At 37.7% G+C, this 26,204-nt stretch overlaps 3 protein-coding genes across 3 annotated transcripts; 2 read left to right on the forward strand and 1 right to left on the reverse strand.

Annotated features, from left to right (window-relative positions):
* Positions 1–557: 557 nt before the first annotated feature.
* On the reverse strand, positions 558–16,924 carry LOC126775115 (protocadherin-16). The gene is made up of 15 exons (XM_050496893.1): positions 16,679–16,924; positions 11,604–11,731; positions 4,629–4,718; positions 4,204–4,403; positions 3,830–4,027; positions 3,470–3,697; positions 3,042–3,230; positions 2,783–2,974; positions 2,588–2,734; positions 2,345–2,523; positions 1,990–2,110; positions 1,751–1,905; positions 1,395–1,552; positions 942–1,102; positions 558–638 (listed from the first exon to the last, which is right to left on the reverse strand). The coding sequence occupies exons 2-15, from the start codon at positions 11,662–11,664 to the stop codon at positions 558–560; spliced, it is 2,160 nt and encodes a 719-aa protein (XP_050352850.1). The 5' UTR covers positions 11,665–11,731; positions 16,679–16,924.
* A 983-nt stretch (positions 16,925–17,907) lies between these two features.
* Positions 17,908–23,708, forward strand: LOC126776560 (zinc finger and SCAN domain-containing protein 12-like). Its single transcript, XM_050499180.1, has 6 exons — positions 17,908–18,620; positions 18,840–18,974; positions 19,221–19,465; positions 20,071–20,190; positions 20,314–20,414; positions 20,588–23,708. The coding sequence occupies exons 1-6, from the start codon at positions 18,052–18,054 to the stop codon at positions 21,122–21,124; spliced, it is 1,707 nt and encodes a 568-aa protein (XP_050355137.1). The 5' UTR covers positions 17,908–18,051; the 3' UTR covers positions 21,125–23,708.
* A 1,246-nt stretch (positions 23,709–24,954) lies between these two features.
* LOC126776876 (thialysine N-epsilon-acetyltransferase) lies at positions 24,955–26,157 on the forward strand. Its single transcript, XM_050499734.1, has 4 exons — positions 24,955–25,179; positions 25,263–25,314; positions 25,407–25,624; positions 25,851–26,157. Exons 1-4 carry the CDS (start codon positions 25,096–25,098, stop codon positions 26,025–26,027), a joined length of 531 nt encoding a protein of 176 aa, XP_050355691.1. The 5' UTR covers positions 24,955–25,095; the 3' UTR covers positions 26,028–26,157.
* Positions 26,158–26,204: the final 47 nt, after the last annotated feature.

A 26,204-nucleotide genomic window follows, 5' to 3' on the forward strand; every position in this document is an offset into this window, starting at 1 on the left:
ATATACACATAATCCTTGAAGGATTTGAGAAAACCAAATCAAAAGTATTAAATTAAAGATTAACGTCTGAGATTATTTAAAGGCTTTCGACTCTGACTAACAAGCCATAGTATGATACTCTGACATAGAAATATGTAATAATTCCCAATCTCATATGTATATTTTAATTATTATATAAACATGTAAAGTCAAAGGGGCAGTGAATATTGTAGTAACTAACTATTTTAAATTATTTTTATTAAATACTGAGTTATTTAACGCTGTTCCACAAGGCGATATTGTAGATCACATTTTTCTTAATATTGTACAAAAGTAACTAAGTAACTAGTAGCAAGAACACAAAGGAACCGATTTGAACATTAATATAAACTAAATCTTTACATCTATGTACACTGAAACGAAACTTCTAATTAAATTAAGAAAAAACTTGTTCGAAAGTTTTATATAACTCACTTTAAAAATATAAAACAACCTCTGGACCTCTTGTATCGTTCAATAAGAGAGCAAAGAAAGGATTAACAGACAAAGAAGACGACATCGCAGGTTCACTTAGGTGATCAGAAGTAAACGGTGAGATTCATGTGTTCGGCCATCGCGGAGTTAGTGGTCTCCGTCACCTCGCGACGGTCTTCGGCCGCCTAGTGAGAGAGACAAAAGGGTAACTAGATTAGGTTACATAAGGTTTCTGTACAGTTTCTTTGCTTAAATTTAAATAACCATTGTCACCGAGCCACTTTTTTTTTATTGGATGCGGGCAGCGCAAGATCGGCCAACGTGGAAATCCTTGAGGGAGGCCTTTGTCCGGCAGCGGACGTCTTTCGGCTGATATGATGATGACGATGATGTCACCAAGCCACCAGGTACCACCTAATACTTTAAATATGAAATCGAAGTAGTCAGCGGGAAGGCCTGCAGGGCCCCGCCATGCTTGGCGCGCTCACCTGTGCGCCGTCGTCCCAGCTGAGGTGCTTGACGCGCGCGGGGATGGTGGCGCTGGGCCACGCCACGCCCGAGCGCCCCGCGCCGCCCTGCAGGTGGTCGCTGAGCGCGCCGCCGCCCGCCGCGCCGCCCGCCGCGCCGCGCGACTGCCGCGCCGGGCCGTCTGCAACGGGACGGAACATGTATCGTGCACGTGTACTCGCCCCGTGCCAACCCGAGTCTCGTTTTCTGGCGCGAAACTAGCTTCCTCATTTATAATTATAATTTATGCCGCATTGGTCCGACGTCGCGACGTTTAATATGACGTGCGAGGTGCGACTCGGTTTTGGACATTGCTTCGATAATGAATATATTTAAATCAGTATGCGTATCAGATTAAATAATTATAATTTAAAAATGTCACGAGAGCGTCCCCGTCTTCACCCGATGACAGTACCGACCCTCGTCGCACTCACCGGCGGGCAGCTCCAAGCTGGTGCTGGAGGCGGCCAGGATGCTGCTGGCGCCGGCCGACACGCTCTGCAGGGAGCCGCCGCTGGCCACGCTCAGCGCGGCGGGCTTCTCCGGGGTCGTCGGCTTCACCGTACTCGTATCCTTAACCTGTCTTCTGCGCCTGTTTTATTTCATTAGTCCTCATAAAAATCCATCAGTCACTACGAGAAACGTCACACTGCCGACGTTCGTTTCATAATGCGAGTCGTAAATGAACACAACACAGAGGATGGCATACGCCTAGATCGGTACTAATACTCATAGAGCGTATAGAACGACAGAGCCGTCGGGAACGGTCCGTGCCCGGCGCGGTACGCACTTGAGCCGGCAAAGGTAGACCAGCAGCGCCAGCAGCAGTAGCGCCAGCAGCGCCAGCGCGCACGCGAAGGCCGCGAAGAGCGGGGACGCGTGCGCGCGCCACACGTGCGCGCCCAGCAGCGCCTCCGGCACGCGCACCACCACCGGCACCGACGTCTGCGCAGAGCGGCCGTTAGTGTGTTGAAAGCGCGCGTGTGTGAATGTGTGCGTGTGCGTGTGCGTGCGCGTCGCGTGTCGCACCTGTCGCGGCGGCGAGCCCGAGTCCTGCGCCGTGGCGACGACGTGCAGCGACGTGGAGTTCAGAGTGGCCAGCGCGCCCTCGCGCAGGAACACATCGCCCGACGGACTCACCTCCAGCGCCCTGGGGGAGCACGTCGTATCAAATATTCATTATCACTATCAAATATTCACTATCAAAACCTGATGTGAAATAGTAGAAGCTAGCCGTAATGACATATCCGGTCTCTTGTTAGTGCTAAATCACCCGGCCCGCTAATCATTTGCAAAAACTTAATTCATATTAAAGTTCTCAGTAAATTTTAAAATAGTAAAGATATATAGTAAAGCCGGTCAGTCAGGGTGGTGCTGCACTCACTCGGCGCCGGGCCCGGCCAGCGCCAGGCGCACGGCGTCGCCGCGGTCGCCGTCGTGCACCTCGAGGCGGCCCAGGCGCGCGCCCGCCCCGCGCGCCACGAACTCGTACTGCGCGTGCCGGAAGCGCGGCTCCCACTCGTTCACGTTCTGCACGCGGATGTCCACGGCCGCCGTGTCGTTCTGCAACCGATCCGAGCGTCAGCCGCCGTCCGCCGCCGCACCGGGCGTCGCGAGTGATACGCACCGTCTCGCCGTCCGTCACCATGACCTGGTAGTGGTACGAGTCCTCGACCTCGTAGTCGAGCGGCTTCCGCAGCAGCACCTCCCCGGCGCCGTTGATCGCGAACTTTTCCAGGAAGCTTCGCTCGGACACGTAGAACTGCAGGGGGACCTGGAGCGGGAGCGACCGTTAGATGGGCCGGGTGGGCGGAGGGCCGACGGCCGGCGCGGCACTCGCCTGGTCGGCGGCGCGCGTGGAGAGCGCGGCGAGCACGCTGCCGGGCGGCGCGTCCTCGGGCACGCTGACGCTGAAGGCGCGCCGCGAGAAGCGCACGCCGCCGCCGCCGCCCGCGCCGCGCCGCAGCGACACCGTGGCCAGCGCGTAGCGGTCCGGGTTGTCCACCTGCGTCGCCTGCGGGAGAGACTGCGTTAGTCGCCGCCTGCCGCCTCGGCCCGCGACTCGAGGGGGAGCGGCAGACCTTGATGACGACGGTGGCGGGCGTGCGGGTCCGCAGCAGGCTGGCGGTGGCGGCCAGCGCTCCGCTGTCGCGGTGCAGCGTGACCAGGTCGGCGCCCTCCCCGCTGACGCTGTAGTAGACGGGCGCGTTGATGCCGATGTCCTGGTCTGCGGCCGATATCGGCCCGGGGGACGTTTCGAGAATCGTGCCCTAAGGTGACGATTTAAATAAGTATATCTATCGCGTTTAAAATATTTCGCACAGTTCAAGTGTTTTTCTTACTTTGAGTGCTCGAAAACTTGGCCCGAAACTAGAATTTTCGTGTCCAAAATATTAGTTAAGGCTATATGTTATAGCTCCAACAAAATACCTATGTTAATGGCTGGTTAGTTGTTAATTATGGCTATGGGATGTTTATGACTCCAATGGATGTTGTCCGTATGACTCACGTCCTGCGCGTCGTCGGGCACGGTGGCGGAGTAGTGGTCGGCGGTGAACTTGGGGTTCTGGTCGTCGGCGTCGAGCACCTCCACGACGAGCGTGGTGTCGTTGTGTCGCGGGGGGGTACCCCCGTCCTGCGCGCGCAGCCGCACCGTGAAGTTGCGGAGCGTCTCGTAGTCCAGCGGCCGCTTCACCACTATCGTACTGTCCAGCTCGCTCAGGAAGCCGACGTACTCCTGGAACCATAGGCAATATTTGACGATAATTATGTTTTAGTTAAATCATGGATATTAAAAATAAGTTGACAATTACAATGCAAGCTGAGCCGATAAGGTCGTTCCGCATATACATAAGAGTCGGGCACTCACGCTGGCCGGGCCGGGCAGCACGGAGTAGCGCACGGCGGCGTGCGGGCCGGGCTGGTCGGGGTCGGCGGCGGGCGCGCCCAGCACGCGCGCGCCCGCGGCCGCGAGCTCCGACACGCGCGCGCGGAACGGCGCGCCGCGCCACGCCGGCGCGTTGTCGTTCACGTCCCACACGCGCACCGACACCGGGATCACGAAACTCTGCCGGTCAAGTCGTACTTCAAATGGCTGTCGACCGTATTCATTCTTTTATTTTATGAGCATTGATTGTTTGCTCTCTATAAAAATTAAATTTCATTTAATGTCTTCATCTTGCATTTATCAGTGAATCGGTTTAGTGATCGGTGAAAGTAGTCGCTCCAAAACGCTGAACTGACCGGATCTGCCGTATGTCGTCTATCGCAGCGCACGTTGACGTAGACGCTGGACGGTCCGAGGCGCTCCTCGCGGTCCAGGAGCCGAAGTAGCGTAAGATTCTTGGTACCGGAGGCCAGAGCTACGGGAGCGTTCTTCTCTTGTATTCGCAATGAAATATCACCGTTTAATTCGTTCGGATCTCCATTTACACTGAGTGTTCCTATGATTAAGAAAAAATTACGACAGACTCAATTAGTGTTTTAACTATACATACTTTGTGACGTTAATTATGCGTAAAACTATATTTAGGTACATAAATAAGTAATCATTTAAATTAAAATATTTCACTATTTAATAAATAATTAAATAAATGCGTAAACGGATATTAAAAAAATGAATATATAAACAGGTTTCACAATAATGTTAGTAGCATGTAATTACTCACCTATAATGCTGCCGACGGGTGTATCCTCACTTATGAAGAAGCTTTCGACCGCTCCACCGTTCATCAAATAGCAACGACTATCTTGAATAGCTGAAAACATTTTTTTTAAATATATAACACGGTTTGTTACATCACAAGTGCATCAAGAGTAGTTTTGCCAAGTTAAAACGGACTGGGTATTAGATTAGGCCATTTTGCAATGTTTGTCCGGATATCCTGGCAACACTATCTAAGAGGCGAATTAAAAAATGTTTAAAAGTGAAGTTCTATTGGCCACATAACAATAACTAAGTTCATGACAATAAGCAACTAAACTACGATAATGTACCAGTTTGGATTGAGAACAAAAAAGAAATATATGTATATGTATATTAATAGTGATGTGATCGAGTCACGATACGAATCAAATTAATTGCGATACGAATGGGCCACGACCGTGTAAATGTAATCGGAGCGAAAGCATGTCATGGTCTGGCGTCTATTTGACTCCAAGGAAGTGTCCCTACATTTCATTAGATTGAAGAAGTGCATATGAAATACTTTTAACCCAAACATGTTACAAAACTGCTTAAAAATAATTAAGAATAATAAGATTTATATAAGTTAATTTCTCGTTCTTTTAATAAAACTTTTATTATGGAATATTAAAAAAATAAATAAAGAATTGAATACCGAATAATAAGAACACATTCATCACTGAAAGTTTTACGAATTTTGAAGAATAAGGAATTGAATACTTAACTGTGAGAACATTCAAATAATAGAAAGACAGAACTATGAAGGAATTAACATTAACAAGGCATTTAGAAGTTGGAATCTTGATCCCACTTGAATAGAACAATAATACTACCTGTTTATGTAAAGTATATGTTGTGTGATTTTAGATAAACACACAAAAATACTGATTACATACAATTTCGCATGACGTTGATTTATTATAATATTTAAATTCTGTAGACAATATGAAAATGAAATTGCATAATAGAGATAAAGTAATTAAAATATTACATTAAAGTAATTTATAATTGATTTAACCAAATTTTGTACAAGTTAGCAATAAAAACGGTTATTGCCATTTGTCAGTAAATCGTCATAGACAATGTACAACTGCGGCACAATCGTGTGACACATTCAATACAGCAATTATGCGTGTTGGTTTCCAGAGCATAAAAAATCATAATTGGACAAAAAGTAGGTGCGATTAATTGAAACATTTGCGACGGAGCGTCGAGTGTGAATTGCGTGATTCTATTATATACGAAAGCATCTTCATCTCTTTACTAATTTAATTAAAGTCATATAAATTGCAAGTCGTTAAGCGTTCGTGAATAAATAAAAGGAAATGAATCTGAAACATGAACGAAATGGAAATCACATATTTAACGGAGTCATTAGATCGCTGATCGTGGTCGAATTATCGAGACAAGAAAGCGAATTGCACAACACGTTTGTATATCGTTATGACAATGGAAATCATTTATACTTTCGTTAGTTTCTCGTGACCTATGAAGGCATCCGCAAATAACATGACTAATGCTGTTGATCTTTCACACGATCACTGTAATGTAATTGCACAAAATTATTGTATTTAGGAAAGAAATACAAATTACGATTCATTCCATGTTCTCCTTAATGTCAAGGTGCGTTTCAAATTCATTAAACTGCGTCTATTAACGTTCTACCAACAATAGATACACAAATGATATTTTTTATTAATCAATACGTATAACAAAATTGTATATCATTGTACACGGTGTAATTTTGTGGTCCACTACTATGATAGTGATGTGATCATGCAGTAACAGTTACACTCGGTGCGGTGAACGGGTGAGACGGGTCATCGTCTTGAGAATAATAAGGGTGTTAAGGTCCTACGATAGTTACTCACCCCGAGAACGTATGGAGAGCGCTATAGCTGCGAGTGCAGGTGGTACAGTAGGCCCTGTATATATATTACTACAATGTTTATGTTGGGCTATTTTATTATTACTTAATCCAAATTGTAGCTGATTGAACAGGCAGTACTTTTTTTTTTTTTTATAGAATAGGAAGGTGGACGAGCATATGGGCCACCTGATGGTAAGTGGTCACCAAACGCCCTTAGACATTGGCATTGTAAGAAATGTCAACCATCGCTTATAGCCAATGCGCCACCAACCTTGGGAACTAAGATTTTATGTCCCTTGTGCCTGTAATTACACTGGCTCACTCACCCTTCAAACCGGAACACAACAATACCAAGTACTACTGCTTTGCGGTAGAATATCTGATGAGTGGGTGGTACCTACCCAGACGAGCTTGCACAAAGCCCTACCACCAGTACATATGTCCATACATTATATTCGTTAATAAATTTATCCGAAAACTTTTAACGACAGGTGCGTAGACAAGTGGGGCACCGGACGATTCTATCGCAATGAATCCCCCTCGCAACTTCCGACTTATTTAAAATTCAAAATGGCTGTCTGTGTTCATTTGAATTTACGGGGCGCAACCGATTGAGGGTATCATTTTTGTTTAATTTCCTGGGAAAATTATAAAAGTGAGATTCCGTATCGATGGCCCACTGACTACTGACAAATACAGTTTGATTAAGTTAAGGTTGTACTATTGAAACGTTGTAGTAAGAAATTAATGATGGTAAATGAGACACGGTCCGTCGGTAAACTGTGGTAGTGTGCTACCGGAACTTGCAATGTAGACCCATCAAATTGGATTTGTTTTACTTTTCTAACATTCGTAACATTTAAGAAAAGAATAATATCTTTAAAAGGCGACATAATATATCAGAATAAATTTAAAAAAAAGGTTTGAAAAAATCGTGTGTTGCCATAAATAAGCATAATAGTTTTTCAGCATCTTTGACATAATACTATTTGATTCTTTTTGTCAAATTCTTTTGTAATATATACATTCTAATTATACACGCCAGAAAAGAGAAAAAAAATCATTCTAATTCAGGGATTAATTTAGATTCAATCTTTATTGGATTTATTTTTCTTGTGGGCATGTACATATTTCTTTGAATATGAAGGTTAAAAACGGCAAATATTTACTATATCTATTTATGATATTTATGAACAGAGTTAGAGAAAGGCATTTCAATTGAAGAATAGAGAGTTATTTTCCCCAATCGACAAGACGTCACGTCAAACCATCTGTCATAACTTCCGATCTATTTAATTATTGAAATAAGAAGGAGAGACCAAATAATATAATTTTATCTTCCATTAGACATTCGTTATGACAAGTAGCGGTTATATAAAATAAAACAATTCACCTAATTAAGGGTTATTGAAGAAATCATAAATGTATTTTTTTTATTAGTAATAATTTAAAGTAATAGGAGAGTAGTCTATAAATGAAACATTTGTTAGGAAAGTTTGAAATCGTTCCATGTAATTACAAGTTACGTCAATGTCTGTGTAAGTCGGGGTTGTGTCGCTGCGGTCGGCGGTCAGCGCGGCGGGGTCGAGTCACCGAGCGTGCTTCCGCTCCGACCGCGCCGCCTCAGCCCTGCACTCGGCACTAGATCGCTGCCTTCCTTGACATTGTCTCCGTTCTACGTTTTTCATGTATCATTTACTCATTTGAACCCCAATAGTTTGGCGCAATACGATAATCGTTACTGTTGACCCCTTTGACTACTGTCCTTCCCAGTACTAACACAAATTTTATGCTTAGATAGAGGAGAAAATTAGAATATTAGTAATTTAAAAACAAAAGATCATTTAAACGATTCCAGTCGAAACTTTTCACCGCGAATTAGTTACGGAAGTATCTTATTATCCACAGGTAGTTTGATGCAATTATAATTTGAATCTAAATAAAATGAAACCGATTTCCACAGCATTAGTTTGCGGCCAACCCAAGCAAATTATATTAATAATTTCATTATCCACGATTATGTAACTTAATTTGCATGATCAGTATTGTGAAATGCGTTCTCCTTTTTTTGTAGCGATTGCTTTAAATGCTAAGTAAATGAAACAACTTGTAAGTTTTTATAAGAACGCAACAAAATCTATTTGTGAGGCACGTTTTAAGTCTGACAACAGCACACTGTCTAATAAATTTTGGTGACGCTCTTGCGAAAAGAAGACGAAAATGATGTTTGATTGCGGGTACGTGTTAAATATTATATTAAGATCTCAGCATGACCTTGAAGTAGGAGATATTCATAACAAGAGGAAACGTCACTTACTGTGCAAGTGTACAGCAAGCGTATGCTTGATGGCTCACATCCTTACGAACAATGCGTTTCCGACACGTAATTACTAATGCAATTAACGTTATCCGCAATGATCTAAAAAAATATTTAATTTGGTGATATTTTAATTCATTTAAGCCTTTGGTATATAATAGGATTGCCACTCCGAGTTAAAGCTTTGAGCACGGCTTTACCTATTTTCTAAGGTGCACGAGTGTATCACGGCCTACTTTTCAATCTTCAAGGTATTCTTTGCAATAAACCATAACCGTTTAAATTGGTTCGAAACTAAAATAATAATTTATCGTTTATTTTAGCAATGTAATGAATTCTGCAAAAACATCTATTCATATTAAATCACGAGCCTAACAATAGAGGCCTAATCGTTTTACGTCGTATTATGTACTATAGAAACCAATATAATTACATCAAAGGAAGTTGCGGCGCTGCAACAATAGCCAGCGGAGCAGATCAGGAACCCGCTACTTACCAGCGTCTACTTACCGGTGACAATAATTATTGAAATCAATGAACTAACCTCTGGACTGGCGTAACGTCCTTTTTTGCAATATTAGCAGCTTTCTTTGATTTAGTACACGTGTAAACACTGCTCGATAAATTAAGATATTCCAATATCGAGAAACCGCTATCTACATAATGCGGGATATTTTGGCCCGACCGGGAATTTAAAACAAAGACATCAAGGTACTCAGCCAAACTTACAAATAGACCATAGTGATAGTTAAAACATAACTATCCACCAGCGTAAAACAAAGTAAAAGGTTATAACTTTAGACGAAAAATTACATTTCATAAGCTTATTTTTAACTGTAAACAAATACAGATAACATTAAAAGTAATATAGAGTCTATATACTCGCATAGCCTATCTATGACAATACAAAGACAATACACTTACGTACCTATTTCTTCTTTGTTTGACAACCGATAGTTAGCAATAAATATAAGTAACAGTAAAGAAACAGTTATTAAAATTATAAAATAACTATTTCCTCAAGTTTTATTTGCATTACCGTTAGAAGAACGCCATTTGTTAGGAGAAAATATGGTTTTTTTTATATAAAAGTAATATGGTAGTAAATTCTACGGGCGGATGGTTTGTAGTGCGATGTCCTGCAAATTACGTATTGCAGTAAAATCCTACATCGTGACTAAACAAACCCCTACACACCGACCTACGTCATTAAAATATAAGTATAAATATATAAAGCGTTGATTTATTCACAGACTTCTTTCTATTACGTCGAGTACATTTACAGCGAGCACTTTCAACTTTTTCATTATTGAAAACAATATAGTTTGCAAATGTTTGCAAAATTCTCCGCGTTGCAAATGTTTCGCTTTAAATTTTTACATTCCGTTACTATTTTTTATTACTACCTTACAAGTCATCGTTTTGGGTCGAATGTAATTACGTGAAACAAAAGTAAGAATTTGGTTTTCGAAGCGAACTAAGTATGCCTCAAGTCAACGTAACCCAATACACCGTACATCGGCATTGAAATGTGTCGAGTCTCGAGAGTGACCTCGTTGTGTAAACGGAGTGAACGGCCGACGATCACCCCCGGGGTGGCGAGGGCGCCGTGATTCATGCGACCCACGTGTTAATTATATCATCAGATTCCTGTTTACAACCTGCTACGTGGTTTTATCAAATAATAAGGGATTTCTAAGCATTCTTATATTATATAGAGACAGGTACTGTATGATTTTTTATGGATTCGCGTGTAAACTAATATTGCGATTGGTTTAGAAGTTTCACATTATGATAAGTTGTATTTTCCGATCACACTCAAGATGTGCGTTTATATGTTGTATATATTCCGAGTTATAGCTTATCACTTAAGCGCAGCCGGAGGAAACATTTGTTTGTCTCGAGGCTTCCATACGCGAACGCTACTTGCTTAACAGATAGAATAGTGTTGTATTTAAAATTAATAAACCTCCTAAATGTCCACATACATAAGCAATTATCTAAGATTTAAATATGCTTGTCGCACTGTTCCTATCCGATAATCCTTACCTTATATGCTCCCTTTCTTAGGCTAATAGGTACATTAAATTAGCAATATATTATGATAAAAGTCAAGTAAATCAACAACATTTAATTACACTACAGTCTAGTAATGCTCGTTTCAGATGTCAATATGAATTCGACTAATCGATTATTACTAACAAGTGAGCCGGCGGAAGTGTTCGTGGCGTGCGGTGGGCGCAGCGAGGCCCAGTACAATATACTACAGCCGCTGTCGACGCCGCGTCGGCAAAGCAGCAATAAGAACAATGGCCCGCTATCAAATAGCCTATTATAGTGTCCGACTGTCCATTACCGGCCACTTTTATATCGATCTCGAGATGTTAACAATGAAACAAACACCGAAACCTTTACATTATGTACCGCAATATGTTTTTTGTGCCTTTGTATGTTTTATTATTACCACCTTATCAATACATTTATTTTGATTAGTACTTAAGAAATTAATCATGTTAGCACACTTCGTTCGAATATCGCGTTAATTTTAATCGTACCTATCTGTACATCTTCTTAAAGAAATAATGTTTTCTAAAGCTTGATATACACTATGAATTAGATGAAGTATAATAACGCAAATTATCATGTTTAAATACCAGATTACCATTAGATAAGGCACTTTCCCTCTCACTATAGAAAGCAAAATACCGGACGCAGTACTATTTTATTTTAATTTATTAATGGGATAAGAAACAATACCCCGTCGAGTTTACCTTGCGATAGCGCCGGCGTCGCAGTGAGCGCAAGCGCCGCCAGTAAGAGCGGCGCGGCCATGCTGCCGCTACCGCGCGCTCCGCATGCCGCCTGCGCGTCGCACCTTCGCTGAGGCTTCACCGAATCTCTGTTAACAAACAAATATTTAATATTAGATAAATGAATCGCGATTTTCATTTATTACACATAATAGAGCACCACGGCAACAGTGCTAGTGCTGCGTAGAGTTGAGGCGTACAATATAACAGAGTTATTTAAATTATAAGTTTTTTAAGAAATTATATATCCGTATTTTATTAAAAAATTAGTTAAATAAATATATAGTTATATAATAACAATATACTTAATTTAAAAATTACTTATACTATTTATGCCTATCGCGTAAGTTAAGAAAGTATTAACGTAAGCAAAGACGTTGAAAAACTGAGTTGGGTGTGGAAGTCATAATGACTAGGTGTACCTTAATATATTAGAGGTTCAGTAATGTTGTAATTAACTCATAATCTTTAATCTGATTCTCAATGCGCTTGTGCTCAACAAACAAACAACAGGCACGTGGCATCTGATAACGTTAGTTGATAATTTCTAAATACATTCACAATAATTTACCAGATTCACGTCATTTTTAATAACACGGCGTTATACAAAGTTTGCATTAATTTGATCGGTTTCAAACGCTTTCTTTTTCTAGATGCGTAACATTTTTAAAATCATTCCTTTTGACTAACATTGTTTCAGATATCAGTAGTTAAAAAACTATTATATTATAACGAAGTAAGTTATTTTATTTACTTTATTTAAATGCTTGGCTCGTAACCGAAATTTAAATCGGCTAAACTGTTTTTTTATAAGCTCAGTTAGTATAATTATAGCTAAATGTATCCAAATTATTATGTTTATTTATTTTTATTTAAAGGATATTTCGTATGTATTTATAAAAATTGATCCACAACACATGATGGCCACAATATCATAGAATCGTATCGCGTCCCTAAGCGCGTGAGGCTCTTCGTATTTAGAAAGCGGAAAAAATATCAAAATCACTGCGGGCTCCGGCTAATTTCGCTTTCTTTCGAGTCATTTACATGTAACCTGCATTGTTTGTGAACATCATCACAATTCGCTGACGGCAGCCGAGTGCCGAGTGCCGAGTGCTGACCTTGTCTGTATTCCGACTCTACCGCCGCTTTAAATAATACCTTTAAATGCAGTTTTGTGCAACATCGTAATGTCGGTATACATTTTGTTTGTACATTTTTTTACGTTCCACAGTCTACTACTACTGCTACTACTTTGACGAGCCGGTTGGCGTGGTTGGTAGATACCTGCCTTTCACGCCGAAGGTTGTGGGTTCGATTCCCACCCAGGAAAGACATTTGTGTGCATGAACATGTCTGTTGGACCTGAGTCTGGGTGTAATTATCTATATAAGTATGCATTTACAAAAGAAAAATAGTATATGTAGTATATCAGTTGTCTGGTTTCCATAGTACAAGCTCTGCTTAGTGTGGGATCAGATGGCCGTGTGTGAATAATGTCCCAAGATATTATTATTATTATTATAAAAATGGTTTGAAAATTGCGTTCATAATTTTCGATTTTGAATACTTTTAACTTATTTCTTACGAGCAATTTTTTTTCTCTGTATACTTTATAAGGCATTTTCCAAGCAGGTGGTAAATTAACAGTGAAGTGGTTCCGAGCGAGTTGAGGGGGCGGCGGAGCGCGCAACGCGGTCACCGCCTCGTGAGCGCTTACCTCAGATGTCGATTTCATCACAAACCTTCATGTATGCATACATGATTTACTCTCGAATTATTATCACTTTTTATATCAACTGTGTAAATTCGAAGCGAGAGCCTAGAATAGGACAGAGAACCTGGTTGTTTATGAACATGACTGCAAATTCTTCATTATTTCGTACTGAGTTTAAAATAATATTCAAAACAAAGTCTGGTACACGGCTTACAGTTCTCAATTATTATCATTGCAATTTTTCTAAGGTTTTTGCGATTACACGTGAAAGTTAACCGTAAGTTGATATAAATGTACGAATCAAATACATTTGCGTGGATAGTGTAGATGTCGTTTAAAAACGGCTGTATATTTGGAGAATTGTGTTAGTACACAACGCATCCGTGACTACCTCAGCAACCCCAGTAAAAGCTGACCACTCATGCGTGCGGGCGACAGGTTGTGCTTCCTTTAGCTTTAGAGAAAGGGTGCGTCATGTCATAATTTCTTAACGGTTTTGTTTATCAAAATTATATAAACGCGAAATTATTCTACGTATGTAGCTACTATTATAATTTTTTTTTTAAACAAATATGTCGATTATAACAACATCCATACTTAACACTATAAATGCGAAAGTAAATCTGTTTGTTTGTTTGTCACGCTTCATGTCTTAACTACTCAACCGATCATCATTAAACTTACACTTACTTAATTTTGTTTACACGTTGTCAGGGGTACAGTAAAGGACATGTTATACCTCCCCCCCCCCACACACACACACACCACGGGCGACACCGAGGACGGAAACTAGTTCGTTAATATTGTTCTATTTGACTAGCTAGAAGAAGAAATAAGTTGAATATTTCGAAAGCACAAAACATAGGCGCTCTTTTTTTTGTTTTACGATTGAGTATATGAGCGCTCGACTCTTATAACTAATTACTTATTATTATTTTTAGGAAAGACAGTACAGTATAAACTTTAAAAGCAAAACCAAAAAACTAAATACAATATTTGAGCCAAATCGTTAGAGCCGTTTCCGACATATACAAGAAAACGTGATAGAATATGGTACGACTGTACTAAATAAACGAAATAATAAATATTTTTGGTATCCCCGACAGTTCTACACATAAAACGAAACACTATATTGTATGTTAATGATTTTTTACAGAATTTTTTATTAATTTGGTCATATTGCGTCAAATTTTAATTAATCTATCATATTAATTTTTATTTGTTATTATTCCGCTACGTATTTTTTATTTAATTATTTGTAGACTTGATTGATATGTGTTTTTTTAATGTGATAATATTTTGTGTATGTCGTTTGTCTTCCTAAGATTAAATAAATAAATTATTGAGATGTTGATACGTAAACGTTTGTGTTTCAAATAAATGGATTGTATAATTAGTTAAGACTTTGGGTCTGTAATACGTGATTTGTCCTGAATAAAGTTTATGATAAAGTAATTATTTTTTTAAGTATGGTAATATTAACATGGCTGTATCTAGTATCTAGGTCTGCCCGTTGTCGCGTCACGCACCGTGGCTGACACACACCATGCCTTGCGTTAATACCGCGTAAACGTGCACCAACACCATGCCATAATTTAACGTATCAAACCGTTAAAAAGTATTCATTTTTCGCTTGCGATAATATAAATTCACTCATGACTTTTTTTATAAACTTATTAATAATAATGAGATGATTTTGTTTCATAGTAATAATTTATTGGTTACAGTTACGTGTAGCAGTTACAATTTGAACTTAGAATGCAGTTTTAGAACTTGTTACTTATTTATATATTTATTTCTGCTCCGTATAACTACTACTTGGTTTTAATATTCAATTTATTTATATAATCTTACATATTATAAAAAATAGTGCTTGTTTTTACTTGTATTATTTGCGTTCGCGTATCGTTATTTCAAGTTAAAACTTTGTAGTTGGTTTCTAGCATACTTTGCAACTGTCAACGTACGTTACGCCCACTATACAATTGTTTACAAAAAATGAGACATTACAAGACATGCCGTGCATAAGCTTATTGCCAATGAATTTAAGTTTTTTTTTAATATTGTAAGTAAACACTATCGCCATACACGTGGGCCCTTTAAGAAATATTAACAATTCCTTACATTACCAATGCGCCAACAATCTTAGGAACTAAGATGTTATATCAATTGTGCCTAAGCCGACACCTTCTAACCAGAGCACGATAACACGAATTATTGCCGTTTGGCGATAAAATATGGGATGGATGGGTGGTACCTACCACACGGGCTTGCACAAAGACCTACCTAACTACTACTACTACTACTCCTAAGTAAATCGTAGCACTAACCGTAAGACTACAATGTATACAAAATTTGCTACAATTTGATTAAATAATGAGTATTTAATTATAACTGGTATCACATGAACAATTTACGACAACAAAGTGTTTTTAACTGTTAGTCTAAAAGCGAAAAAGTTAAACAACAATTTATTTAATTTTGATAATATCTGACCTTTTCTACTTATACTTTATTTTATAAATGTATTATAGAAAGGCAGACGTGAGACAAGCTTACGGGCACCTTGAATTTAAGTGTACCTTCCACCATAGAAACTGGCACAATAGAATATTAAAATACATCTCACACAGTTTATGCGCCGCCAACCACGGGATCTAAGCTGTTACGTCCCTTGTAAATTTTGAGATTGTAATCAAACTGTCTCACTCACCATTCCAAGTGTATCACAGCAAAACAAAATAATACAAAGGCATAAGAATGAACAGAATGTCTTTAAAAATTAAACATCAAAACAATAAGAATCCTAACCAGATTTTCATTAAAAAATAATTTAAACACAAATCGAAGTTCCAATTCGAGAACACAATAAGTTCAGTTATGTGTATTCCAGTGCAATGTATGAAGACATAATATTGGTACGAAATAAAACTTTTGCAATGCAGTTAGTTTACAGGCGCTGTCTGCACTCGACCGTAAACTAAGCAAGCATCTCTGACTACACCAGCACTGCAGTATGAATACTGTTACCATTTACCTACATCTAATGTAGTCTAATTAATCCACACAAGTAACTTATGAAATTATATTATACTTGTTGTTATTCTTTTTTGTCTCCATTTTGAAGTTTGAACATTAAGTGCTTAATGTACACAAGTAAATCACAATCACTAAACAATTACTTTAATTTGAATTGATAATTGCATAATAATAAAAAAAAATTAACGTGAAAGTTACAATATTAATATACTTTTGTATAACTATTATGTGAGTAAATAATGTATCAATTATAAAAATATTAATTTCATTATGCACTTACACGTTTGAAGAAAATGATACAATTATTTAGTTTTCTGATCTCCCTCCAAAATTGGTAGCAAATGAGTAAATAGTATGTCTAACTATGATCAATAATTTTGTATACAAAAACAAAACTATCTAATAAAATTTTATTAAATTATGTAGATTTTAAATTATGCTCTGTCGCCTTTTGATATATTTAATCACTTTATCGTATTTTCGCGTCGCGTAAGATCGTTTCAATTTTTAAATAACCGGACCGTAGACAAACGAAGTATACGCACTAACTGTGCTTAACGTAAACTGAACAGTGAACTAGCCAGTAGCCAAAATCCAAATATAAATTATTAAGACAGTGTTGCTATCATTTTGTCATTGACATTGAACTGACTTCAATTTCGTTTGAGTCTTGAGTTCTCTTTCTTCCGGTTACTCAAGTAACAGTTTAGCCTCATTAAAACAATATTTATTAATGTCCGCAAAAATTGTAATTATTTTAATAGAATCATTACAAAACAAATTGACTCTTAATACCAAGTATCCAACTTTGCAAAGTCAATACACACTAATATAATTTGAATCTATAATAAGATATTGCTAATTCTTATTTACCGTCGTTATTTTATTTATCGTCGTCGTTAAAAAAACGTGGCGTGATTTTCATACATTATAATATACTGTTAATCCTATATATAAATTTGACGAAGTCTGGCAATAAAAGTTTTATTAAATTTTACCGTCAAGACCTTACTGTCTGCAAGGAGCAGTGCTGCCAACCTCACTGTTTTTGCATACGATTTTCTGTTTTGAATTAGTTTTCGTTTAATGTCCATTTGCTGCAAATGCAAATGGGCCTACCGACTCGTATTTAAAAAAAAAACCTGAACACTTTCCGGTCGTGTTGGATTTGTTACTCCATCGAATTATGAGAATGAAGGAATAGAGAGTAGCAGTAGAGAAACTTGTTGAACTTGCGACCACATTTAAGCACTATAATATATATTCTGCAGTTGGTTAATCTACCTTGAGAGTATATAGCCGCCTTGATTGAAATCAGTCTGGAGAACATCATTACATAAATTTAATCACAATCATGATTGTTAAAAAATGTTTCGATTTAAAAAAAAAAAACAAATTATTAACACTAAAATGACAACATGAAAGTAGGACATATGTCTATAAACGGTTCGTTGTCTGTGAATTGATATAGCCTGTTTATATAAAACGTCATGTAATTGTCATGTCACATAAAGTTTAACAAGTCGCTATTTTTTGTTTTTCTTCCTCTTGTTCTAGTAATTATTAACAATCCGATTGATTAGTTATGATAATATTTTACAAACTATATTTATGTAATGATTCCACTGAACGTAATTAAAAACCGGCTTCAAAATGACTGAAGCCTGCTCAGTGAACAGCAACATAGATGAGAACAAGAGCTTATCGAAGGATAATGGAGTTTTGGGTGTAAAAGAGGAACAAGAAATAACTGTGAAGCAGGAAATTGTCGAATGTTTGGTGTGTCTGAACCGGACGACAGAGAATTGCGATTTAAGTACCACGAATACCGCTTCGGGAACTACCCTCTACGATTATTTATGTAAATTTACCCTAAGCGATATCGGGAAAGCAACAAACGGTTCCAAGTTCATTTGTAAAACGTGTCTCAATCTAGTTAATATATTAGAACGTGCAGAAATTGAGTATTTAAAGTTAAAAGAGGAGTTTCAATCCATACTCAGTAAGAACCCATTGTTTGAAACACCAAACACACAAGTTTCTGTAACACTCGAGCCTGTGAAAAATGAGAGCTCGGAAATTGATAAAAAATTCGATGACGATTCGGAAGACGAACCTTTATCCCTCACAAAAAAGAAACGACATAGAAAACTTGACAAAAGAAAAAAGAAAACGCTTACAGATAGCAAACGCAAAGTGCGCAGTAAAGTTTGTAATGAGAGGTATGGTACAACCATGGTTCATAATTAAACTTACACTGATTAAAATTATTATTTGATAGAATATTAATTCATATATGTTTCATTCATTGAACCTACTCATATATATATAACTTAACTATACTTTGATATGGTTTTTAGTATCTTAGAAATTATTTTCAATCAAGAATCAACACCATAGTCGTATTTTTTGTAAAATAATTAATATGCTATGTGTAACAGTTGGGAGTGCACAGAATGTGAGGTGAGTGGGGTGACGGGTGGTCCTGAGGCTTTGACCGCACACATGCTGCTTTCACATACTCTACCAGGTTCCATACATATTGAAAAGGTTAAGAAAGAGGAGTCACCAGACAGGTGATTATATATTTATATTTTGTTTCCAAAAATTGATTAAGTTGTTCTTTCTAAAGTTAAAAATGCTGATGTTTACATAGCTTAAAGTTATAACTTAAAAATGTAAAAATATGGAATAAAGATATTATAGATTTCAGTTACACATTGCTTGTGATGTTTGGATTTTTGACACAGATTTACTAATATCCATATTATACGATTAATATTATGTAATGAAGTGGTTTAAGAAACCTTTTGTTTTTTCAGATCTCCAAGTCCAAGTTTCAATAATTTTGATGAAATATTTAAAGTTGAAGCTGAAGGTTTTGATGATGATGATGAAAGTTCAAACTATGTACCTGACGAGCTGAGCAATGGCAAACATAGTAAAAGAAGCAAATTGCTTGGTCGGGGCAAACGAAAAAATGGTAGTAGTTCCACTGTTAAGAAAAAGAAAGATCCGAAGATTATTCATCAATGTGATCAGTGCAATGCAAAGTATACATCACTTGGTAAGTGTTACATGACTTAGATGATTAAATATTGTTCATTTCAATAACTATTTAACCATTTGATTGTGTGGCATTTTTGTAAACTTAAACATTATCTTAAAAGGAAATCTCTACAAGTTTCTTTAAATATGATAATGTCTTCTAGAGGCGCTGAAAATGGGATTGACATTAATAAATCGATCAACTGGGAGGGATCAATTTTAAGTCTTATGATCTCCCATTATAAGTTAATGGTATTTGTAATATTGCTTTGTTTGCACATGAGACGTAACTTCTTTTAAAGTTGGTTTAAAACATAAAACAAAATGTATAATATTTATCATATCTCTTGTACATTAAATATCCACTATATATGAATGTGCAAAGACAAAAGAATTGAGTACTATTTTTTCTTTGGTTTTGTAGACCAACTTTAGTTTATTTTTATGTTTGGTAGCTAATAGTTTTTGATGACTAAGGATATCAATAAAAAAAACATTGTCGCAATGAAAATGTTCGACACAAGTAAATTCTAAATATAAATGCTTTCCACGTCAATAGTCATATGATAAGAATCGAATTTCGATCACTTCACAAACACTAGTTTCTGTTGATGTGTGTTTCAGTGCGACTGGAGCAACACAAGCAGAAGCACGACGACTCCAAGCCGCCCTACATCTGTGAGGTTTGCGGAGCGCACTACAAGCACAAGCGAGCCTGCGATATACACGTCGCCATGCATAAAGGTAACTAGTATCTATACTGGTGTTACACGAGCCATATTCGGCGATATTCATAATAATTCTTTGTATTGACAAATGTAGCAAAGTCTCTAAATGAAATAATATATTCTATTTGACATATTTTAGGCATCAGCGATTGGAAATGTGAAGAGTGCAACAAGCTGTTTCCATCGAAGGGTGCCCTGCAGCGGCACAACAATATCCACACGGGAAAACTCAATTATCAGGTACAGTTTTGGAATTACTTTACATTTAGCTGAGCTTCGTCGGTATCTTATAGGTCAGGGTATTTTATTTTTCGAATCGATGGGAGCCTGTACTTCGAATCTAAATAAGTATGCGTAATGCTTCCGGAGTGAATGAAAGAATCAGAACTGATCGGGCGTCGCCCACGTTCCAGTGCGACCTGTGCGGCAAGTCGTTCATCCACACGTCGTCGTTCAAGATGCACAAGTTGTCGCACTCCGGCGTGAAGCCGCACTCGTGCGACGTGTGCGGGCTGGCGCTCATGACGCGCTCGCACCTCAAGCGCCACAAGCGCGTGCACTCGGGCGAGAAGCGCCACGAGTGCGGCGTGTGCGGCAAGCGCTTCTCCGAGCGCTACAACCTGGCGGCGCACGCGCGCGCGCACGCGGGCGAGGGCGCGGCGCTGGCGCTGCAGCCGCGCCGCCGCCTGTTCCGCTGCGCCTTCTGCCCCGAGCGCTTCGAGCGCCGCGTGCAGCTGGAGCGCCACGCCGGCGCCGCGCACGGGCGCGCGCTGGAGCGGCCGCCGCCCACGCCGCGCAACACCATGAGCAAGCTGCTCAAGGCGCAGGCGCAGCGCCGCGCGCCCGACGCCAAGCCCGAGCGCAGCCCGCCGCCCGCGCCCGACGCCGCCGCCTCGTGGGCCGGCGTCTACGTCGCCGAGTTCGGCCTGCGCGCCGACTACTCGCACTAGCGCCGCCTGGGCCGTGGCCTTCCAGACTGCCTCCTGGATACTTGTTATATCGATTTGTTCGATTGCCGGCTGCGAATTTAGGACCTGAATGTAAAAAGCCAAATTGAAACCCATGAGAAAAAGGGTGCCCCGGGTGCCTAGTGAGTTATTCTTGGCAAATTTGTGCGGAATACTCATTGCAATACAGATAACAAGTAAAATAAAACATGAAAATTAACCAGGACATATGTGACACTCTGTTTGATATTTTCTAAATGCAGTAAATCATACACGAAAATGCTCACCAGATCCCTGACTATTAGATGAATTGCGGAAATATTTTTAAAAATAGATTTAGAATACTAATCTTCTGTATTGTAAACATTATTTGATATTTATGCATTTTTGAAAGAACCATCCATGTCAACTGGAACTAGCCGAGGTTCTATTTGTTGTCAGTATTAAATCATTAAATCGGATGGACCTAACACAAAAATAATTGACTGTACGGTAAATAAACTAAATCTTAAAAACTGTGAATTAGAATAAAAACAGTTAATTTGGTTAATGTTATATAGCGTATATGATAAATGTTTTTCTGTTTGTCACATATGTGTTCCTACAGCTTAATGCAATAAAGCAGATACTTTATACAGCGTATGGTACTTGTGTGAAGATTTATTGCAAAATACCTCAACTTATGAGCAAATAATATTGGTTAATCATTAATGAGGTAGTATGGAATAATTAAAAAAGGGTTTTTTTTTGTTTTTACAATAAACCTTTTTCCGATAATTTTTGATTAGAAAAAATTTATAGTGCACACACAGTAATAATGCACGCTGCACGGTTAGAGATCAAAGAGTTGAGTAATTGTTGTACATTATATCTCCTTTATTATATTCAATGCAAATAGTACAAGTATAACATCGTGACATTTAAAAATGAAATTACTATTTAATATAAATCATTAACAAAGTAACAAAAACATAATTTCATATTGTATCATATAATGAAATCTAAACCCATATTATTAAGTTTAAAATTTATATTTCTTTACAAAACTATTCCTTGAGTTCTATTACTACCTATTTCATTACATACAACACATTCGATGAGGCTCGGTTGTTTCTCAAATGAACTGTTTTCTTAATCATTGTTATTACTACATCTTCATAATGTTTAATTTGATTTTAAAATGGTTTTGTTACAAAAAATATATAAGAGAACTATGTTCAACTTTTTGTTATAACTAAATATTTGTTTATTTCATATTTTATGCATGAATAATATTTTCTGTGCAATATGTAATTGAAAACAGAAAAATCATTTATGAGTAATAATAATATGCGACTAGACATTAAGGTGAATTATGTTTATTATTTTGTATTGCATGAAACTCACTCGTATTATGTTATTAAAGTCACTATGTAAATGTATATAAATAGTAACGCTAAGATGTCAAAATGTAAGATAGGCTATGTTGTTTTATTCATAACTTTATTATCAGATATAATTCGAATAATATTTTTCTACTGGTATCGTGTACAGTATATTATATGATAGAGTTTCTTAAGTTAAATATAAAAATACAAACATTGTTAATATTTTACAAAATTCGAATTAAATATTGAAATTATATCTATCACTAAGTACATAGCTAATGCATAAAACCAGAACTATTGTACTTGATATGTTATTCTGTTGTGTATTATACTTCGTAAAAGTTAAAAAAATATACACTATGAAAACATTTAAAAAACATTTTTGGTTCAGACCAATCGTGGAAGCTGGACAGAGCTCGAGATCTAATAGCGAAGAGGGGTATCGGATGATGAGTATGAAATAGGAAACTGTGTTCCAGTGGAATACGAAACAGCAGGGCATTCCGTAAGAACTCGCTTCATTACTGACCCGTAATATGTTGACAACCGGCTTATGGCGATATTCATTTTGATGTTGTTATATTCAATGTCGCATACAACTTTCTGTCATTTCGAGACCGATTTTTGCAATGAGTTTCGAGTTTGCCCATACAGAATAACCCTACAGGAAGTGTTTGACGTTGCAATATAAAATACATTATTGTCTTAAAATTACATTTTACATCGTTAAATATTGGTAAAATAATTTGTTCATTTATATAAAAATATGTAAATGTAATGACAGATTTTAATTTGACTTTCACGAATAAATGTTTCATGTTGCCCACAACTTAGTAAAAGATGCTTCGCTATAATGAACGCTTTAGCTTATGAGCACGCTGTCAACCTATTTTCTATTGATCTTGGGCGTCTTTTTGGGCAATACTATACACTATTTCATTATGTATTATTTAACTCTTGTCATATTCAAATTGTCCGTTTCTGTTAATCGCAGGTACTATTGTCATAATCTTATCGTTATTTTTCTTTGTTTAGTAATATTATGTCTGTTCAGTAGAGATCAGGCAGTTGCGACGTTGCGCATATATGGCCATCACTCAATTAATGTTGTCGAATGTCAATAGTACCTACGCTATATTCGTTCGTTTCTTTATATTATAAGGCGACAATATCCCTCGGACATGTAACATACGTAACTGATATTAAAATATTTCATTAAATAGTGTGTTTTTTTATAAAATAATTCTATAAAACTCCCTTTGATCAGTATGACTAATGGAAAATGCGCGTGAGTAGCGAGGCTGGCCCCCGGTCGCTACTAGCTTGTAGCGCCTTTCGACAGGGCGCGACTCATGGCGACCGATGCATTGTTCGTGAGGCAACAAGAACAAGTTTAAGTAAATTAAAGCAAATTTAGTTTGAATAACAGGTACAAAGTGATGCATTTTATATATGCCACATATAGTTAATATACACAACAGTGTCCAGGGCTATAAGGTGTTCGTTTCACAGACCACAGTAATTTAATATTGGATTTGCTGTAATAAAGCGCAAGGCAGTCTATTTGAAGCGTTTAAGTAATAAAGTATTAAATTAGGTTTCGCGTCAGTCTTAGTCCTACTATAGTAGATATTCAGTTAAGCAAGTAAGTCACGCTTAATTGGTTGTTTTGTTTATTTCTGTTTTGTTTTACGATGTGATGCTTAACATTTGCAGGGTGAAAATATTGATGGCTTATTATAATACTGATTAACTGTCGGATTAAAGATCACGGGCTGTGTTGGGCAAAGGTGTTTTTCTGTCAAATCGTGACATTGTTAACTGAGCGCTCTCGATTATCTAAGGCAGAGTGATGGGTTTCGAACAAAACTTAGTACAATTTATTCGACACAATTTAATAATACTAGATTAGCTGGAACTAAATAGAAGCGAGGTACCTTTTGGTTTCTATGCCTCTCGTGACGTTGTAAGAAGACTTAAATGTGGCTCGCAGCAAACTTGGTTTTCATATAATTTGGCGGCCAATGATGTGTTTATCTTTATTTGTATATTACTAACTGACACTAGTTAATACCTGGCAGGAGTTGTTTATTGCCTGAGTTGCGCTAAAATAATTGATACCAATAGTCTTTACGTACAAAAGTTAATGTGCTGCAACTGCTACAGTCATATTGTATAAGCGGATAGTATAAACCTTCATGAAAAAACATATATGAGTCAAAATATGTTGAAGTCTATTTCAAACAGATAAGCCAAAATCCATACTTAAATATATGCCATCTGTGGTGGCACCTTAAAATTGATAAATATGTCATACTCATTATTGTCATTTGTCATATTACTAGCTTAATATGTCAGACGTCAGTTAACAGTTTAGTTTATATTTTATATTAAAACAGTAGGTACAATGTCGTTAACTCTTTAATTATTAATTTCGTTATCAAAAAGTTTAGACTATAGAATAATTATTTATTATTGTATAGTCTGTGTTAAGGTGTCTTCACCATCAAGATAACAATTTATGAAATATATAAAATTCTAAAGCTGTGATTTTAAATCATATTATTAATAATTATATATACTTCAGCAACGTTTATTATAAACAAGATGAGTACGAAATATGCACAAACTGAATTAAAAATTCGTCGTGCTGAAAAAGATGATATGATTGCTGTAGCTGAAATGATTCAAGTGAGGAAGTGAGATATGGTTATTAAAATTTTTTTATTTAATTGATAGCTGTCGCTAAATCAGATACTCAAATGTATTTTCAGGAGCTTGCAGATTTTGAAAAAATGTCAGACGGGCCAAAGATATGCGTGAAAGGTTTGTACGTATCGAAATATCTTGATCTGTTTTCGTAGTGTTTTATGCACAGTAGTTATTAGTAACAAAATTAAACCTTTTTAAATGTCCAGATTTACAACGTGACGGGTTTGAATCACAGCCACCTGCATTTCGATGTCTTGTAGCAGAACTATCTAAAGGAGAAAGTGTTGTAATAGTGGGCTATGCACTTTATTTCCCGACATATTCAACATGGGAGGGCCGATCTATGATGTTGGAGGATTTATATGTCCGAACAAGTGAGCGCCGTCGCGGAATTGGTCATAAATTATTTAATGCTGTTGCCAAAGTGAGTTTATTTCAAATATTATTTGAGTGTTCTTATGTGGTGTACACAAATAGAGTTTGGACTGTACAGTATGAGATAGAATAATGTTTTAAATTCATGATGGTATAATGTAAACTTAAAGCTATCTTGATATCTTAGGAAGAGTGTGATCACGAATGACTATATGACAGTGCTATATCCAAATTTGGCAATGAATATTAAATGTGTGTTATAAATTGTATTTCAGGAGGCCATCGCTTCAGGTTCTTCTAGATTAGACTTTCATGTATTAGAATGGAATGATGCAAGGACCTTCTACGAAGGTAAGGGTGCTGTTAACTTGACCAACTCGGAGAAGTGGTGTTACTATCGCCTCACAGGTGAACAATTGGCAGTATCTGCACAATTAGGAGAAATGAAATGAAACCAGATTGTCAGTGCATCAATATATTGATATAGATATAATTTTACATATTTACTCAAAATATTCACAACTAATGGGAGATCTTGTTTGAAATTTTGTAAATTGTTAAAATAAAGTTTTGCAAAATGCACTACAATGTTTTTATTTACTAAATTATTTATTTACATCTATCAATAA

The sequence above is a fragment of the Nymphalis io genome, chromosome 2 (assembly GCF_905147045.1).
Source record: "Nymphalis io chromosome 2, ilAglIoxx1.1, whole genome shotgun sequence".
In the NCBI taxonomy this organism is placed as follows: Eukaryota; Metazoa; Arthropoda; class Insecta; order Lepidoptera; family Nymphalidae; genus Nymphalis; species Nymphalis io.